General features: G+C 35.8%; 1 protein-coding gene across 1 annotated transcript; it reads left to right on the top strand.

The window, feature by feature from the left end:
• The first annotated feature begins 3,111 nt into the window (after nt 1–3,111).
• Nucleotides 3,112–19,932, top strand: LOC128546717 (uncharacterized). Its single transcript, XM_053517984.1, has 5 exons — nt 3,112–3,326; nt 3,645–3,680; nt 7,875–7,965; nt 12,682–12,748; nt 17,186–19,932. The coding sequence occupies exons 1-5, from the start codon at nt 3,112–3,114 to the stop codon at nt 18,721–18,723; spliced, it is 1,947 nt and encodes a 648-aa protein (XP_053373959.1). The 3' UTR covers nt 18,724–19,932.
• The last annotated feature ends 511 nt before the right edge of the window (nt 19,933–20,443 follow it).

Here is a 20,443-nt window from a genome sequence, read left to right on the forward strand (position 1 = left end):
CCATATTTGATGTTTTAGGAATCGGGTTCACAATGCTTTTGCCCCACTCAGTTGGTGTTACACCACTATTAAAACAGGCATTAAAAAGTACATGTAAAAATACAACAGTGGTGTCATTTTTCAAAATTTCTGCAGGTATACCATCAACACCATTTGCTTTACCTTTCTTAGCTTTATCGACAGCTTTTTTAACCTCTAAGATTGAAATAACATCATTACAACTAAAAAATGTATTATTGATAGGTACATCTCTATCAGGCACATTTACATTATCATCATAAGACACACTATACAAAGACTGTAAATCTAATTTCCATTTTTGTAAAATATCTTCAAGTTTTGTTGATAAAACACCATTATCAAGTACAACTTCCATAGGAATATGTTTTGAGTTACTATGACCTACACCAATTTTACCAATAGATTTCCAAAACATATTTTTATCAACATTACATTCATTTAATAGTTCATTTTGCATATTAAACCAGTAATAACGTTTAGCACGTTGAACCTCACGGTCAAAATCTTTTCTTCGTATAACATAGTTATTTCGTAAAACCTTTTTCTCAGATAAAACTTTACAGGACAACCATTTTCTTTCTGCATCACAGGCACTAGCCCACAAGGAAGACAAATTTTCAGACCACCAAGGTTTACTATGTTTGTATTTTTTGCCTTTATGGCCACAATTAACAGTTTTAAATGGAATATTATCCTTCATATTACATTTTAAAAGATCACACCATTCAGCATAGACATTATCAATTCTACTTTGATTGGAAATATTATTTTCAAGTCTATGTATAAAATCATTCACATGATCAATTACATTAGAACTATTTAAAAAATCATCAGGTATACTATTAACATCATATTTAACATATCTGGAGTGTTGTATGCTAGCATAAGAATCAGGCTGAGAAACAGCATAATTAAATGGCAAACATATGTTCCAAGTTAAATTTGACTGGTCGGGCACTCCCTTTGTTGCAATAGTTTGTAGATTTAATTTATTGACCAAGTCACTCACATATAAAACTGAAAAATCCTTATACATTTGTAGTTGTTCTTGATTAATCAAACAATAGTCGACAACAGCTTTCCCTTTTGTAGAAATTGACGTGAAACCATTGAAAATACTGTTTCTACCATTTAAAATGCAATAATTTAAATTGATAAGAAAGTCTATTAAAAGTTCTCCATAAACATTTTTTTTTAATCTATAATTTCCCTTTCTGGCAAAATATCTACACCAGGTATGAAATCCTCAAGGTCACCAACTCTGCTATTAAAATCTCCGCAGAGGTATATGATTGTGATATACATCTGTTAAAAGTTGGTCAAAAATTAACGACATCAAAATATTTAGAAGTATTTTCAGGAGGCAAATAACACACACATGGTGAAAGAACAAACTTTTCTGCCTTATGTGTACGTTTCAGCCACAAAATACCCTCAACGGATTTCTCATAGATACAAATATCAAAAGTATCAAACAATTCATTTTTAACAAAAAATCCTGCACCGCCAGAACCACTTCTGGCATTTTTATTAATAATAGTACGGTTATGACCAAACCAAGTGTATCCTGGAATATTTAAAGATTCATTATTTAATAGATGGGTTTCGGCAATTCCTAAAATATCTAAATTACAATCTAGAAATAAAGATTTTCGTAGAATAAAATTATCAGTATCACAGTCCAAACTGCAGCCTCTCACATTCCAAAAACCAGCTGAAATCTAATTTCTGCGATTGTTTCTGTTGCTCCAGCTGCTACGACCACGCCCAGGTCCACCATTTCTGTATCTGTCTTATCCACCAGGTCTGTTGTTGAAGTCTCTATGGCCCCTATAACCCCGTGACCTATCACGAGAATAGGAGTCATCTCTGGAACGCCCGTCACTATGGTGATCTCCACTATCACGATGTTCCCGGTCATCACGGTAAGAACCGTGAACACTATCTCTCCTGCTAGAACGACTCTGATCTGAACGCACAACACGCGAGCCTTTAATTTTCACATCTTTATCATTTATAACACTGAGAATGGTGCGAAAATTGCTAGCAACAAGCCTTTCGACTTTACTTTGATCATGCTCTATATACACATCTTCATATTTTTTCACATTTTTCAACTCGCTTTTCTTCGACATGACTTTTGACTTATCACTATACGAATGGTATCTTGCCACCACTACACCAGGTTTACCATTGTTGGATTTCTTGCGTTCGGCGAATTCACACGAGACATCTTTGATCCTTAGCCCATCCTTGATCATGGAGTCAACCTTATTCGTAACGTCTTCTGAGTGATGTTCTGGTAGATCTCGCACTACGATGTTCAGCCCAATATCATGACTACACATTCCAACCATACGATGGGTGTTGGACTGAAGATCAGTGACTTTCTCACGAATGTCCTCCACTTCGTTTGTAAGTTGTGTCTTGATAGAAGATTTGAACTCCTCAACATCTTTGCGAATTTTACCAAGTTCACTATTTATTCTCTTGTCCAAAAGTTAGGACATTTTGTTGGAAATCTTGGTTTCAAGTCCAGATTCTAGCTTATCAAGACGATCAGTTAGCCCGTAAACCTGTTTGCCAGTCTTTGTGTTCATCACATTAAAACAGAAAGTTGACCGATTAACTCCTCTGCTGATTTAGCACCAGGGTTCGCGTGAACATCAGCACCCAAGACTACTGTTTTCGAAGGTTTAATCGGTGAATCCTTGTCATTGTTTTTCTTATTGTAGAGTACACGTTTGGCTTTCAACTGTTTCTTAGTTTGATCAAGGTCAAGGGAGCTGCGCGCCTTCTTGCTGGACAGTTCTACGGATCCAGCCGATCTGTGACGTTTCTTACCACTCGGGACCGGTGTGGATACAAGAACAATGGGGAAATTGGTCATGACTGAGTCAACAAATTCTTTTGCCTGAAGGTGAATCTTATCATGAACTTTATCACTGCCAGTGTTATTAGTGTTTTTCTCGTCCTCTTTAACACCTTTCCCTCTAGGAGCCATTGAAACTGATTGGAAAATGTAAATGTCTCACTAAGAATACTCAAAAAGCATCCAGAAAGACCTCTGACCATCAAAACACAAAAAAAATGTCTCTCGCAAATACCGGTGACAAACGTCTGCGGCCCACTATCCGAGTACTAGAACGTGCTCAGTATTACGCATGTAAAAGGTTTATGTGTGCTAAACAGAAAACATCTAATGTTGCAATTTTAGGAGACTGTGGTAGATACCCATTATACATAACAACATACAAAAGGTCAATTAAGTACTGGATGAAAATTCTTAAAATGCCCAATGATAGGTTTGTGAAGAAATGCTATAATATGATGCTAAATGATGATACGAATGGGCATGTAAACTGGGTAACTGCTGTTAAAAATTGTTTGATGAGTCATGGTTTTGGTCATGTATGGTTAAGTCAAAATGTGCAGTATGAGTCGGGCTTTTTAAAAATGTTTGAAAATAGGTTAAAGGATATTTATAAACAAGATTGGAATGTAAATTTAAACCTAAATGCTAAACTTGTGCATTATAAAGAATTTAAAAATGAGTTTGAATTTGAGCTATACCTGCATGTACTTAATTTGAGAAAGTTCAGATACGTTTATGTTAATTTTAGATTAGGTAGTATGGATTTAGAAATTGAGAAAGGAAGGTATACTAATACCGCAAGAGAAAAAAGAAAATGTAAACTATGCGATACCAATTCTGTTGAGGACGAGTACCATTTCCTGTTGCGCTGTGGATGTTATAGAGATCTCCGTGTATTACATATACCAAGCAAATATTATACTCGCCCAGATGTTAATAAATTTAATATTCTTATGTCTACAAGAAATGAAGAACTGATAAAATCAACAGCGGTATTTCTTTATTATGCATTTGAAAAAAGAAAGAAACTTTTACAAACTTTATTAGCGCAAGATATTTAGATGTTAGATTGATGGAGGTAAATACTTATGAAACAAATACCCATATTGCAACACTGTTATATTATATGTTTATATCTATATACGCACACTATACAGATTTTGAAAGCTTGTATATGTATATTGTATATACCTTGCATGGGCCGGAGGCCTTGAAGCAAATAAAAAATTGTCATTGTCATTGTCATGTCACTTCGAATAAACACTCGCCAAAATGTCAATTTCTGGAATTCAGAGTTGTCCTTGGTCTCAAAATGAGATCTATCGTCTGCAAATGTTCTATAAACGCTGAGTACGCTCTTTTTATCAAATTTTTCTTATTTATCAATTTAGGTATAACACCACTAAAAATTTTATGAGTACAGACTAAAATTGTAGCTTTTGCAAATCTGAATATAATGTGGGATGTCGCTCCTGCGCTAATAGCAAATCCTGAAATGACGCCGATATTTCCAAAAAAAACTTCATTTCTAAAACATACTATTTATGTATCTTTAAAAATTAAAAATATGTTTAAGTGTAGAAAACAAACAGAAAAAAGGTCATTCCCATCGTAAAGAGAACGACAATTTTACATTTGTTATCTGTGCAAGATGTGTCCTGCGCTAATACTAAATTTGAAAAGAATGTCTCTGGTAAACTAGGTTAAGTTTAACTCTGTTTTATGACTACAGACTAAAATTGTAGTTTTTGCAAAATGTCAGTACTGCGCTAACAGCAAATCCTGAAATGACGACGATATTTCAAATATATTTCATTTCTAAAACATACCATCTATGTAACTTAAAAAAAAAAGTTTTAAGAGTAGAAAATAAGTTAAAAAAAAATGATTTCCGTCATAACGAGAATGAAATAATACATTTGTTATCTGCACAAGATGCTTGTCCTGCGCTAATACTTCGATCAAAGCAACAAAGGAAATGAGAACATTGGATATTTCTCAGGCTGCTTTCTTTCTGGATTGAGTGATTCAATTAAATTGAGCCACGCAATGAAAAATCTAACATAGCGCGTTAGCGACTAACATGGATCCAGACCAGCCTGTTCATCAATGCAGTCTGGTCATGATTCATGTTGTTCGCTTTCAAAGCCTTAAATTAGCGAACAGAATTGAGCCTGACCAGACTGCGCGGATGTGCAGTCTCTTCTGGATCCATGCTGGTCGCAAACGCACTATGTTGGTTTTCTCATGGCGCGGCTCAATTCTCTTTAACAATCATAGTTTAACAGAAAGAGTTACTTATAGTTCAATATTTACAATATATATTATTTTTGTTGTAATATGTCTTTATTGTTACAAACAATTCAACGAACAAAAAATGAGATTGTAATTAGACCAATTAATCAATTAATTGTTGAATTCAGAAACAAATAAATACATAGGATATACTTATATCTTTACGATAAAAATCGACAAATGACTGCTTTAATTTATAAATACAGAATAAAATTTTAAAGGAGGTTAAACAACAACAACAACAACAACAGTATTATCAGTTTATCAAGGCTATCTTTCAAATTGAAGTTTGGTCATATTATGAACATTAGAAGATGAAGTTTTGTTCTAAACTATATAAAAATGCCAGATCAAGAAAAAAGATGAACACGCTGGGAATCGAACCCGGACCGCTGCGGCTATATAGTATTCACAATGAGCTTGAATATACAAAACGCTTTTAATTCTTAATCGTAAAAAGAAGTTATAACAACTAATTCTCGTCTGTTTCCGTAACGTTTTGTCTCTTAGTAATTAAGTTTCAAATCATTCTTAAGAAATATAGCATTAATATCCAGCAGTTTAAACAAAAAAAATATTTTTTTGTTGTTGTCGAACGATCTGAAGGCCGGCGCCTTAAATGCCTGTTTTTTTTTGTACACGTTTGAAAATTAACTTAATTTATAGTCTCAAGATTGCACACAATTGCATTAAACATAAAATGATTTATTTGTGTAAAATGTTTTATAACCGTTTAAAGGCAAAGAAAATCTCCTATATAAGTGACCCCCCCAGAATACCAGAATTTTTAATCCCCAATATACAAGATCCTATCTGGTCCAGTCTGATAAGGGTCCATAAAACCCTTGTAGACTTGACATGTAGCCTAATTATTGTCAGAGTATCATAAATGTTATTACCTACAGATAAATTGTTTATTTCCTGTGTTTTGCATTTTATTGATTGAAATGCATTTTTTTTGTTTTTAGAATGTACACAAAAGTATTTTAATTGATGTTGAGTAATGTCCCGGCCAATTAAATTATAACTCTTATAGCAAAGCAATTCTCACTTCATTAAATAATTATTTAAAATTTAATAAAAGAAATTAAAGTTTGTTTATTCAATGATTATGATCTTTTTATTAAAAGTAACAAAATAAAACCAGAAAAAAATGATGATTGCTGGATTTTATTAGAAATTAAAGAAGCGTTCAGTTGCATTTTTAATAGATAAAATGGAATATGGACAGAATGATTTTATATATTAAAAAGAAATATCCTTAAAACTGATGGTCGGCGAATTGTAATAAGGAAATAAGTTTATGAATTTTTCATCTTACATTCATCTTTCATCTAACATATTTCAAAATGCAAAACTAAACACCGCACTTTAACAATTTAAATGGTTCTCTTTTAATTTTTCACAAAGGTTTCGTAGGGTTGCAATTTTGTTTCGTTTATCCTTAGACGAATAATTACAGCAGTAGTTTGATGAAGATTCATGAAGCGGTTCATGAGAAGAGGTCATTAAACGTGTTTATATTTTTAGCTAAATTGGTCCCTACCCCCATTTGTAACAAAATAGCAGGAGATCTTACGATATTGTTACACATCGAGTTTGATAAAAATCCATTACATTTTAGTGGTTAATGCGAAGAAAGGCATATCTACTTTTAGCTATAGTGGTCCCTAATAGGGCCCAAGTTCCTATATAAATAAATTTGGAAGAGGACCTTATAATGATGCACCAGACCAAGTATGACAAAGATCACTTTTGCAGTTTCAAACACTAATGATATAATTATGTGAACAAGGGAAATGCATTCTTTGTAATTATTTACTAGTTAAAAGTTGTTGATTAGAATATTTTCTAAACATATACATACATTTTAACAAAGATTAATAACAACAAAATATAAAGGACCTAGATTCATTTGTTTGATACATACATACTATTTATAAAATCTCTGGTTACTTAAGCATTAATTATTTTATGCTATGTACATGGACAACACACAAAGAATTACATGCAAGTGTTTAATTAGAATATTTACAAATTTATGTATTGATTCATTTGCCAATATTAACTGAATTATATTTTCTTTCCTAATATGGTTTCACAAATTTATACATAACTTGTTAACATTAGACTTTCATTTTATCTTATTGGCTGAACTTGATCACATGATATTGTCAGTCTGGAGCTATTTGTTTTTTGTTGTGTTTAAAATCCCTCGGAAAATGACTTAGTTATTGACATGATTGACAACCAGAAATTTTTCTAAGTGCTACATTTATGCAGTGTCCATGAACATTGCATGAACATTTTGAAAGATATCCAGAGTGATTTCCTGAGTTGTCCATGGAAAAAATTTGTCAGCATTCTGGCGGTGTTATATAATAGATAACTTTTTAGAGGAAAACACCTACTTTCCATGTGAATTTTGGATTTGTCCACAGTTTTTCCACAGTTACTCTGGAATATGTACAGCCTAGCATTCCCACCACCATACCCTATACATCACCCATCAATATTTATTTAGTTGAAACTTTACAAATCAGGTGAGCGGTCTAGAGCCATCATGACCCTCTTGTTTTTGTTTTACAGATGTACAAAATAAAAAAGCAGAAATTCAAAGCAGACCAACTTTATATTTCTTGGGTATATTTAAGATATTGAAAGTAACACTGCATTATTTCAGAGTACCGACATTAAGCCAGGTCGTTAAAGCCAACAAATCAAGACCGCCTGTATCAGATGCACATGTCCAGAATCACTTCATACAATCTCAGGTAAGGTGGCTGTTCTAATTTTAAGATATTAAAAGATAAATATCTGCTTATACAAGCTTAAATACACTTGTAGTATTTCATATTTTTATGAAGTATATTGTTTTGCTCATGTAGGGATGTCTGTCTTTCAGTCGCTTGGTCAGTCCATGTCATTTCAGATCAATAAGTAGAAAACAATTTTGCTTACACTGATAAAACAACTCTTCTTCTCTGAGGAATTGAAAGAGCTGTAGTAATTCTTTTAGAAGACAACATCAATATTAAGCTATATGGAAAGCTGCACATTTGGTATAGGGATGCCTAGTCTTCTTCTGGTAATAATATACCTAGTCACACCCTTAAGTGTTGTCAACTGTTTGTTCTACCTTTTTCCATTAGAAGATATTATCCTTTATTACTCTTTAAATACCGTTCATGTTATACATCATTTTAGAGATTTCTGAGGGTGGTACTAATGTAATAGGAATGTTTTATTTTTTCAAAATATCTTCATTATGCCCCACTTCAAAGAAGGAGGGGTATATTGTTTTGCAGATGTCAGTCGGTCCATAGACCAATCCGTTTCCGGATGATAACTCAAGAACGCTTGGGCCTAGGATAATGAAAGTTGAAAGGGAGGATGATCATGACCAGTAGAAGACCCCTATTGATTTTGAGATTAGTAGGTCAAGGTCACAATGTCCCCAAATAGTTAAATGGTTTACAGATGATAACTCAAGAATACTTGGGCCTAGGATCACAGGGTTTCAGAAATCCCATGTCCGGAGCCCGGGGGCTACCAGAAAATTCTGTCGGGCTACTAAATTTTTTCAGAGCGTGCCCGGCGGGCTACCTTGAAACTCTGTATCGAGTAGCCCGGAAATCAATAATTTAGTCTTCAAATATAATTTTGATAGTTGTCTATAATCCCCTTGTTTATCAAGAGATACATGCCCGATGCTTTTATTATCTTAACACCTACTGTCACAATCGGCAAACAATTAACCGTTTAATCGTACACGCAGGCAAATGTTTACAAACACATGTGCAAGATTGATTTTAGACTGATCCAGTGACATTAAAGTCGCTGATCAGTATTGTTTAAAACAATATGCAAACCAGTCTTAAAATTACGTCATTTTAGCGCCACCTGCCAAAGTGTACTTTCGGTTTCGCTGACCTCAGTATTTATATGTATCGAGCAGTCAGAAAGAACAGATATTTGATACTGAGGCAGTTTAGTTCTTACACTGATTGTTTATGCTTTTCAATTTAAATATTTGCCTAACATGCAAAAAAATCGACCATGATTTTGCAAAATAACATAAAGTATACAGAATTTTGGACAAACATAAATTCAGATAAGTGAATACACAGTGTCAAGAACCTGAGAGACGTTATATACGCGGTTCTAGTCTGTTTATTAAACCAGGCAGATGTTTAGAATCAGACAGGATCAACTTTAAATAATTTTGAGATAAATTACAATTCATACAGTTCTAAGTTAGTAAGTCTAAGGAATTTGCAAGTTTATAAAAATTGATTTGCATTCCTTTTTTATTGTAATGTTGCATTAACTATCAGGAATACTCCTGATAATATTTCTCAGTTTAAAAACATGTAGTTTTATCTTTTAAACGGAGAAAAAGGAGTAATGATAATTGCTATTTAAGAGAACAAAAATTATAACGATGTGCGTATGGCTAAAATAATGAAACCTCTAATAATTTAACCATTCCATCCACTGTAGTATAGAAGCACATAGTAAATAAATCAAAATGGCCATTGCCAAATAAACTTAAATGTTCGGGCTACCAGATTAAAATTTTGGTAGCCCAATGGGCTACCAATAAATTTGCAGATTTCTGAAACCCTGGATCATGAAAGTTGATAGGGAGGATGATCATGATCAGCAGAAGACCCCTATTGATTTTTAGGTCAGTAGGTTCAACGTCAAAGTCACAGTGCCCCGGAACAGTTAAACGGTATCCGGATGATAACTCAAGAACGCTTGGGCCTAGGATCATGCAAGTTGATAGGGAGGTTGGTCATGACAAGCAGATGACCCTTATTGATTTTGAGGTCAATGGTCAAGGTCACAGTGACTCTGAACAGTTAAACTGTTTCAGTACGATAACTTAAGAATGCTTGCACCTAGGATCATGAAACTTAATAGGGAGATTGGTCATGACCAGCAGATGACCCTAACTGATATTTAGGTCAAAGGTCAAGGTCACAGTGACCCGAAACAGTTAAACGGTTTCCGGACGATAACTCGAGTAAGCATGGGCCTAGGATCATGAAAGTTGATAGTGAGGTTGGTCATGACCAGCAGATGACCCCTAGTGATATTGAGATCAGTAGGTCAAAGCTTAAGGTCACAGTGACCCGGAACAGCTAAATGGTTTCCGGACGATAACTTGAGACCACTTAGGCCTAGGATCACGAAACTTGATAGGGAGGTTGATCATGACCAGCAGATGACCCCTATTGATTTTGAGGTCAGTTGGTCAAAGGTCAGGGTGACAGTGACCTGGAACAGTTAAACCATTTCCAGACAATAACTTGAAAATGCTTGGGCCTACAGTCACGAAACATGATAGGTAGGATGATCATGAGCAGCAGAAGACCCCCCTATTGATTTGGAGATCAGTAGGTCAAGGTCACAGTGATCCGGAACAGTTAAACCATTTCAGACGGTAACTTGAGAACGCTTGGGCTTAGGATCACGCAACTTGATAGGGAGGTTGATCATGACCAGCAGATTACCCTTATTGATTTTGAGGTCAGAGGTCAAGTTCACGTTGACCCAGAACAGTAGAACTTTTTTTGCCAGATAACTAGAGAATGCTTTTGTCTAAGATCACATTTGATACGAAGGTCACTTATGACCCATAATTATTGTTTTGAGGTCAGTTCGTCAGATGTCCAGTTCACAGTGACCAAATAATTTCTGTTCCTTGTGCAGTTACTGAATGCATCAAGGGTGGCATTTCGTGTTCTGAAAGCTCTTGTTAATTTTGAATTTTTCACCAAAAATGATTTTAATGAGGTATTTTTTCCATTTTGTAAATTTCAGTTGTTTTTGACCATTTTTGTTGAGCCCGCTTGTGGAAGCGAAGACATAGTTGTCCAAATGGCAGTTCGGTGTATGTGCATCCATGCGTGCGTGCGTCCAGATTTGTTTGTCCGGACCATAACTTTGACATGCATTGAACAATCTCGTTTATATTTTGCATGAATGTTAACCTCAGTGAGACGGAGTGTCATGCGCAAAGCCCAGATTCCTATCTCAAAGGTCAAGGTCACAGTTAGAGGTCAACGGTCATGTCAGATCTTGTCAGGCCTTGTTTATATTTGACATGAATGTTTAACTCAATGAGATGGACTCTATTTCAAAGGTCAAGGTCACAGTTAGGGGGCCAGAGGGCGGGCTCGACATGTTGCCCGTGGGCATCTAGTTTTTTAATAAAGTCAAAACTGAAAATTTAAAATATTTTGGTGTTAAAAAGTTACAATGTTATAAATTTAGAATAGATCAAGATATTTTGAAAATTTAAAAAGTTGCTATTACCATCTTCTTGAGTTCTTTGAATGATCCACATGATCAACAACCTTTACCTTGCTAAATTTCTAAAATGGACTGGTCCCTCATTCAATTTGGGCAGCACCACTTATTATTCAAGGGGGTGTTCACTGAAAATTTACTGACTGAATAAGGAACGGTGCATACCATGATTTTGGTCTGTACTGGTCGCAAAGGCAGAGTCACTTGCCGCCAGCAGGCTAAAGGTTAATGGTATTGTTTTTTATGCCCCTGAAGGGAGGCATATAGTTTTTGAACAGTCTGTCATTCTGTCAGTCTGTCCGCAATTTTCGTGTCCGGTCCATATCTTTGTCATCCATGGATGGATTTTCAAATAACTTGGCATGAATGTGTACCACAGTAAGACGACCTGTCGCGGGCAAGACCCAGGTCCGTAGCTCAAAGGTCAAGGTCACACTTAGACGTTAAAGGTCATTTTTCATGATAGTGCATTCGTGTCCGGTCCATATCTTTGTCATCGATGGATGGATTTTCAAATAACTTGGCATGAATGTGTACCACAGTAAGACGACGTGTCATGCGCAAGACCCAGGTCCGTAGCTCAAAGGTCAAGGTCACACTTAGACGTTAAAGGTCATTTTTCATGATAGTGCATTCGTGTCCGGTCCATATCTTTGTCATCCATGGATGGATTTTCAAATAACTTGGCATGAATGTGTACCACAGTAAGACGACGTGTCGCGCGCAAGACCCAGGTCCGTAGCTCAAAGGTCAAGGCCACACTTAGACGTTAAAGGTCATATTTCATGATAGTGCATTGATGGGCGTGTCCGGTCCATATCTTTGTCATTCATGCATGGATTTTAAAATTATTGGGCATGAATGTGTACCACAGTAAGACGACGTGTCGCGCGCAAGACCCAGGTCCGCAGGTCAAAGGTCCTGAACTCTAGCATCGGCCATAACTATTCATTCAAAGTGCCATCGGGGGCATGTGTCATCCTATGGAGACAGCTCTTGTTATTAAGGAGAAATTAAGGCAAAACTGTTTTAGGGAAAAGCTGGATCAAAAAATAACTTCAGGTCACTATTAGAATCACAGATATTTTACAGTTAATAAGGAGTATTTGTTACTTAATGATGGAATTTTTCTGCAGTATTTGGCTGAAATGTTAAATGTTTTATTTTAGCCAGAGAATGGACTAGAGGAGAGATCAGAAGAATTCCTGGCCATTAGAACAGACTGTGACATATCATGTAAGATTTCATTTTCACAGTTTAATAGTAGTTTAATCATATAATATACACCAAGTTAAAACATATTATAGTAACTTTAACTTGACTACAAAAATGGAGAGCTGTTGTACTCACCCTTGCATTTGTGTCCTTGTCCAGATTCCTTAAAAGTTTTTATGCCCTTACACTTTATCTCTGTTGTTACTTAATGGAATTGGTTCAAACTTTAAACAGTTGTTCTGCATCACGCCCACATCATATGACACAAGGGCAATAAATGTCACACCAATACTTCACAAATTATTTACTTAGAATTTCAGGTTAAAGTTTTGTTGTACTATCACTCCATTTCTTATTCTAAATTCATATTACTTACCAGATTTGATTCAGATTTAAAAAAAAAAATGTTCAGCATTGTTACCCACATATGTTACATTGGCTGTAACTGTGGCAGAAATATTCAATTAATTAGGTCTATTTGTATGCTTAAAATTTCAGGGTAATATTTTGATGAACTTGTTAAAATATCCAATGCACATATTCACTAAAATAGTTTATTTTTAGATACTAACTTTAAATATAAAAATTCCTTATCAAATGAATTTAAGTTGACAAAATATATAACCTGACTGTGCTTGAGGGGCTACATTACATTCACAATTAAATGTCATGTATAACAGTCATTTGTTAAAAAAACTTTTAGGTCAGTTTTTAGGTCACTTGAGCACGAAGTCCTCATGGTGAGCTTTTAGGATCATTTGATCACTGTTATATTTCTGTAATCCACAATTTCTTTAAAGAACATCTCTTTAACCAGGGATTTTTTAAGGCTGATGTTGGGGCCGAATTTGCTTATTTTCCCAATTCTGAGGTTTGAATTTCCCAAAAATCTGCCAGAAAATACCAATTTTGTGGTAGCCTCAATTTTCAGGTTTCCAATACTAACTTGATTAGTTTCCATTTTGATTCTTATTCCTTATATTTAATCGAGTTAACGCTGTTCCTGTGTTACATATTCTCGTATCATACCCGTGATAAAACACTTGATAAAACACTGTACACAAGTGAAGGTTTTACTGACCGTTGTGTGTCTGAGTCTACTAGAAAAGTTAGTAGACACTTTCAAAAGACAAATAAAAAGAAAAAAAGACTTGTAATGCGAAATACAACAGTAACAATGCTGAAATAAATGTTGTTTGATTGTAAAACATATTTTTTAAATTTCCCAATTTTCAGGTTTTACGCGCCATTTTTCCCAATTGAATGGGCCCCGGGCATCAGGTTTGAAACGGTAAAAAAATCCCTGTTAAGCACTATACCAATTTCAATCAAACTTTACAGAAATGTTCCTTGGATTGTCTCCTTTCAGATTCCTTAAAATCTAGAATATCCTTGCTGAATTCCAGTTGCCATGTCAACTGAAAGGAAAAAAAAGTAAAACTCTTCTTACAAACCACTGGCTGATTTTGAAATAATATCACAGAAATATTCCTTTGGTGATCATGTACCATTAATTCCTTCAAATCATTCTGTATTGTTAAAACAGTCTTCCCAATATAGCTGTTTGAAAATCTTCTCCTCTCATATTGCTGGTTTTGATTATGTCTCCCACAAGTAGTTAGGGAGACAAATTGATTTAGTGCTGTCTGACTGTCAGTCAGTCCGTCCATCTGTCTGGCACAAAGTTTTCGACTCAACTCCTCTGACACCACTGTATGGATTTACACCAAACTAAACAAGAGTGATAACTCCAAAGCCTAGTTGTGCATTTCATCAGCATTTTCTGGTTCAATGAGTTTCAGCAGAGTTATGGTCCTTGATTCGTCAAATTTTATGATGTTTTTTGCCACTTTTCTTCTATCATTGGGTGGATTTCCACCAATCCTTACAGGAGTTATCAATGCCAAGCCTAGTTATACATATCATTGACATGTTCCTGTTCAGTAATTTTCAGTGGAGTTATGGCCCTTGATTCATCCAATTACTTGATGTATTGACCACTTCTCTTATACGATTGGGCTTCACCAAATCTTACCAGTGTAATCAGTGCCAAGTTTTATTTTGGCATGTTCTGGTTCAGTGATCTTTTGGGGAGTTATGGCCCTTTCTTTGTCAAATTGTATGATATTTTGGCATCTTCTCTTACACCATTTGGCAGATTTCAACCAAACCTTACAGAAGTTATCAGTGCCATATGGCAGTAGATTTGTCTGGAGCATCATAATAAAGTCCTTTACCATGTTTGTTCAATTGGGGGCACTTGGCCCCTTTTAGGGACCACTAGAGCTTAAAATAAAAATACCTATAAAGTACTTCTTCTCATGAACCGCTTGATGAATCTTCATCAAACTTGGTCAGTAACATTACTATACGGTCTTATGCCAAATTGTTTAATCCTTCCATCCGTCCATAACAATTGTGTCCACTCCATTTAACTCAAACCGCTTGAAGGATTTTCATGAAACTGTGGTCAAATGATCACCTCATCAAGACGATGTGCAGAACTCATGAGTCAGCAATGTCGACTCAAGGCCAAGGTCACAACTTGAGGTCAAAAGTTTGAGCCTTCCATTCTGAGTCCGCTCTGTATCTCCTAAACCCCTTGAAGGATTTTCATGAAACTTGGGTCAAATGACTACCTCATCAAGACGATGTGCAGAACTCATGACTCAGCCATGTCAGCTCAAGGTCAAGGTCAAAACTCAAGGTCAACATGTCGCTTGAAACAAATTCATTGATGTCGCCATACATGGACTATAAAATATACTTAACAGCGTCAATGCGTCCACCCAATACCATCAACTCTTTCACTATCCATAACAGCGGTGGGGGATATAGCTTTCTTTTGGACTGCCTTTTTCAAATGGGGGCACTTGGGCCCTTTTAGGGGCCACTAGAGTTAAAATAGAAATACAGTTAATACCTTCTGATGGTTATGTATTTTTGGTGTGTGACAGCAAAATATAGAAAAAACCTTGAAATAACTTTCGTTTTAATGAACAGCTTAAACGATTTTCACCTATCCTAGTTAGAAGCAAAGTCAGATGGTTAAGGTTTTCTTCAGGTGAGCGACTTAGGCCCATTTGGGCATTGTGTTTTGACTTTTTGTATCCATTCATTCAACTTTTTTTTTTAGTGACAAGACTTTTGAATAGTAGAGCATTGTTATTCTCCAACAGCTTCTGTTCACTAAGAAATTTTGTTGACAGTTTTACATATTAGGAACTATTTTACTGCATAATATATAATTTATAAATTTTGGGCATTATGAAATGACCATTCTGAGTCAAGTTCGGTATCATCAACTACAGTTTACAACATTATGTCCCGTTCCAACTGAGAAAATTTTGGTAAAGCTTTTGTAGGTAAGATGTGGAAGGGTTTCAAATAGTTCAGCGAGCTTTATTAGACAGCTCTTGTTTTTAGAATAGTTTGTAATTTTATTATCTGGTATTGATAGAATACACACCTAGGGATATTGGTCACACAAAGAGGTGATTTGTGACAATCTAAGGTAACATATTTATGAGCAAAGTTACACTGACTTTATAATGAATTATAATTGACTTTTTAAGACTATTTGATTTAGGACTGCAAGAAAAATCTTGTACTTATTTTAAAATCATATTCCTTTTTGAAACTTTTTATTTCATTTAATGTTAATGTATTGTTTGACAAGCAAAGATGTAAATTCCCATTACACCATCGTATGACTTTGTGTATCAGCATTTCTCTTCAAATCGTCAAATTTTTTAACCTTTAGCCTGCTAAATTTCTAAAATGGACTTGTCCATCATTCAATTTGGGCAGTACCATTTATTATTCGAAGGGGTGTTCACTGAAAATTTACTGACTGAATAGCGAACAGTGCAGACGATGATCAGACTGCACGGATGTGCAGGCTGATCTTGGTCTGCACTGGTCGCAAAGGCAGAATCACTTGCCCCCAGCAGGCTAAAGGTTAAGAAATATTATAAACAATTATAACTGATGCCAATTCACTTGTTCAATCAGTTTCACTTACTTGAAGCAAAACCTGCCGCTTGTCTAAGCCAGTCAGCTTACTTCCCGAACTGTTTGTTCTGATTTCAATTAATGCTTAAAACAGGATAAAAAACAATTAATATTGAACAAACATACATGCAGTTTGTGAAAAGCAAACCTACTTTTGTTATCTATGATGGCAGATTAAACAGAATTTGAATCCTGATATCTGTTTTGCTCATAAATCTGTTACCGTAAATCATCAGAAATCACCTCTTCATGTCACCAACATCCCTATGTGTAGAATAGGTTAATCAAACTCCGATTTGATAGGTGTATATGACTTCAATTAAATGATATACTCAGGATATATGAAATGTGTAATCAATTCATTTCACTAAACTTTGAGCAGTATCAAAGTGAGATATGTCCGTTTTGATGTGCTAGTAGCTCATGATCTAATTTATTTTTCAGTCGACAGTATTTCACCAGAAAGTGCAAGCAGCATAGATTGTATAGAAACAAATGAGTCCAAAGAGCCAGAACAAAGTTTGGAGAGTGTTCCTGCTGAAAAAAGTTATCAGCTATATGAAAGTGGAGGGGAAAGGGCAAAGCTGGATTCTGGGTTTAGTTCCCAGTCAGAGGTGGTCTCCATAAGTTCAAATTCAACATTTGATAGGCCCGAAGTCTTGGTCAGTCCTGCAAAAAGAAGGTACAGACTAAGTCAAGAGGGAGGTAGGAAAAAGGTTGGCTCACAGAAAAATGGTCCTGGTCCTGGAAAGGAAGATAGCGGATTACGGCTTGTGCAAAGACAAGCACCATACATAAAACCATACCCAAAATGGATGAACATTCCATTGAGAGAAGTTTTAGAACAGCAAGGCTACTATGTGGATTTCAATGGAAAAAAACACCTTTTGCAAGTCAAATTAGTGCCAATAGAGAACGAATCTGAAACAACACTGCAAAAGGAACTTAGTGCAAACACTGAAAGTGATCCAGATGTAGTAAATGAAATTTTCAATGAAGGGTCAATTGACAGGCCTCCAGATGCAAGCCTCAGTCTCGAGCAGGGTCGTGATCAAACTTCGGCTGTGTATCCAGTTGCTAGTACACAGCCGTCTACAAATTCCCATTACAATGATGGCAACATTTTCCCTAATCCGGGCAACCAGGCTGCATTGACAGGAATTGTCTCTGCTCCAAATATCTATGGAAAGGCACCTGACCAGCCTCTAGATTTAACAATTGAGAAACCATTAGATCTTTCCAAGAAGGAAAAATCAAGTAACAGTCTTCAAGAAGACAATTCTTTTCCAGTGCAGGGAAATGAAGAAGTGAATAGTTTTGATCCAAGTCATATGGACAGTGCTTCAATGAACGTGCGAGCAGAGACTGATATCACTGAATATCGTAGCCGGTGTCCATCAGCGGCAAGTGTTTATGAAAGAGAGTCAGGTGATGAACCTTATGACACTGACTTTATATCCGATCAGAGTCAAAATTATTCGGAACAAAACAGTGTTTCTGATGGTAATTTGCCAAGCCTAGGAAGGCTTACATTAGAATGTAACAGCAAGTCACAAAATTTCGCAATTCAAGATTCATCTGTAAAGCAAGAAATAGAAACTACTGTCAGCAGTCAGAGAACAACTCAGAGACGTCAGCAACATATTAGAGATTTAATTCCCGGTGGACAGGTTAGTCTTCAACAGCTAGTAGAATTGTATTGTCGGTATCAGCTTCAGAAGTCTGCAAATGTTCCAGTGCACACATCACACCTAGCTTCAGTCAAACATGAAGTGAACCCCACCCAACAGCAACAATTACAACCGCATGTAGTCCTTCCCCAGGTTGATAATGCTGAAGGTGAACAAGATATTCCCACGCCGGCTATGCCAAATCTTTGTAGTTTAGAGTTAGCAAATACTGAAGGCGGTATCTTTGAGACGGAACAGGAGCGTGTCAGGAACAATTTAAAAAAGAAGCTAAAGCAGAAACAAAATATGTAGGAGTGTTAGAATTTAGTCCATATTGGACTGTTTGTGTAGGATGGATCTGACTGTGCATTCGTGTATTTGTTCAATTATAATATCTTTGCAGTGACATTTCTTCTAAAGAAATGAAACCATACAGAATTTGTTCAATTTCTGGCATTAAACAGAACAGAAGACAATATTTTATGACACAAAATTTACTATAAAAATGTAACCTGGTAACATTAAGGTATAAAAAAATTGCCACTTATCCAGTCTAAAAGTGATTCTTTATTAGAATTGTTTATAAGACATAATTTATATCACCAAGTGCTCACTTAATATTTATTGAATATTTTCGCAAATACAGTGGAACCTGTCTATAAAGACCACCCTTGGAAGAGCCAAAATGTGGTCTTTATTGGGAGTTGGTCTTTATTCACAGGTTAAAATACACAGTTAATGTTAAAATGGGAAACATGACATGTAGTGTTTAGAACCAGGTGGTCGCTGTTCAGAGGTGGTCTTTAACACATGTTCGACTTACTGGATTTTTACATAATATAAAGTGTCAGACTGTACAAAGTTGTGCTCTTGACATCCAACTAAAATTGTTAACAGACCTTAGCCTGAAGGCATTGCAAGTCTACGCTACACTGTGTATGTCACAGAGTAAGTGGAAGCATTTGAACAGGAAGCCCTCTACATCTTGCTTTATCATCCAAATTCTTTTGCCTATTGAAAATACAGAATGAAACTCAGCTTTTTTCGAGCTCTTGCCTACAGGGCAAGTTAATCTGTATTTTTACTAGCCACAAGTGCATTTTGTGTTGCACAGATGTTGCACTGTGATGTATATAAATTATGAGCAGAAGTTATTTTGTTATTGTTCATGTCCAGTGATACCTTTTATAAAATGGGAGAAACTATTACTTGAAAATGAATAATGGTTTTTCACTTGCTTCAGGCCAATCTTCTGATTGAAACAACTTTATATTGAAGTCGCTTGTCTTAGGCAGTTGGCAATTGTTAATGATGAGTCATGCAGGCATACATTATAATAATATACCTTTGCTAAATATTGAAAGCAAAGCTGTTGTACAGGATATAAGTATTGAGACCACACTTATTATTCAGTTTACCAATTATTAGGATATTGTTGTGTATAATGAAGCTTTAAAATTGCCATTTGACTTTTGTTGTGATTTCTCATTTCTGAACTTTTTATACGCCCGTTTGAAAAACGGGACGTATTATGGGAACGCCCCGGGCGGGCGGGCGGGCGGGCGGCGTCCACAGACCTTGTCCGGAGCATATCTTCTACATGCATGAAGGGATTTTGATGAAACTTGGCACAGTTGTTCACCATCATGAGACGGAGTGTCATGCGCAAGAACCAGGTCCCTAGGTCTAAGGTCAAGGTCACACTTGGAGGTCAAAGGTCAAATTCAAGAATGACTTTGTCCGGAGCATATCTTCTTCATGCATAGAGGGATTTTGATGAAAGTTGGCACAATTGTTCATCATCATGAGAAGGAGTGTCATGCGCAAGAACCAGGTCCCTAGGTCTAAGGTCAAGGTCACACTTAGAGGTCAAAGGATACAAGAATGAAAACTTTGTCCGGAGCATTTCTTCTTCATGCATAGAGGGATTTTGATATAACTTGGCACAAATGTTCACCACCATGGAGGCGGAGTGTCATGCGCAAGAACCAGGTCTCTAGGTCTAAGGTCAAGGTCACACTTAGAGGTCAAA

This window comes from Mercenaria mercenaria, chromosome 11, assembly GCF_021730395.1.
Source record: "Mercenaria mercenaria strain notata chromosome 11, MADL_Memer_1, whole genome shotgun sequence".
NCBI lineage: Eukaryota > Metazoa > Mollusca > Bivalvia > Venerida > Veneridae > Mercenaria > Mercenaria mercenaria.

Coding starts and splice junctions, on each gene's coding strand:
- LOC128546717 (XM_053517984.1), top strand. CDS start 3,112: ATGTCTCTCGCAAATACCGGTGACAAACGTCTGCGGCCCACTATCCGA. Junction 3,327..3,644: donor CTTAAAATGCCCAATGATAG/GTTTGTGAAGAA, acceptor TGTTAATTTTAG/ATTAGGTAGTATGGATTTAG. Junction 7,966..12,681: donor ATCACTTCATACAATCTCAG/GTAAGGTGGCTG, acceptor GTTTTATTTTAG/CCAGAGAATGGACTAGAGGA.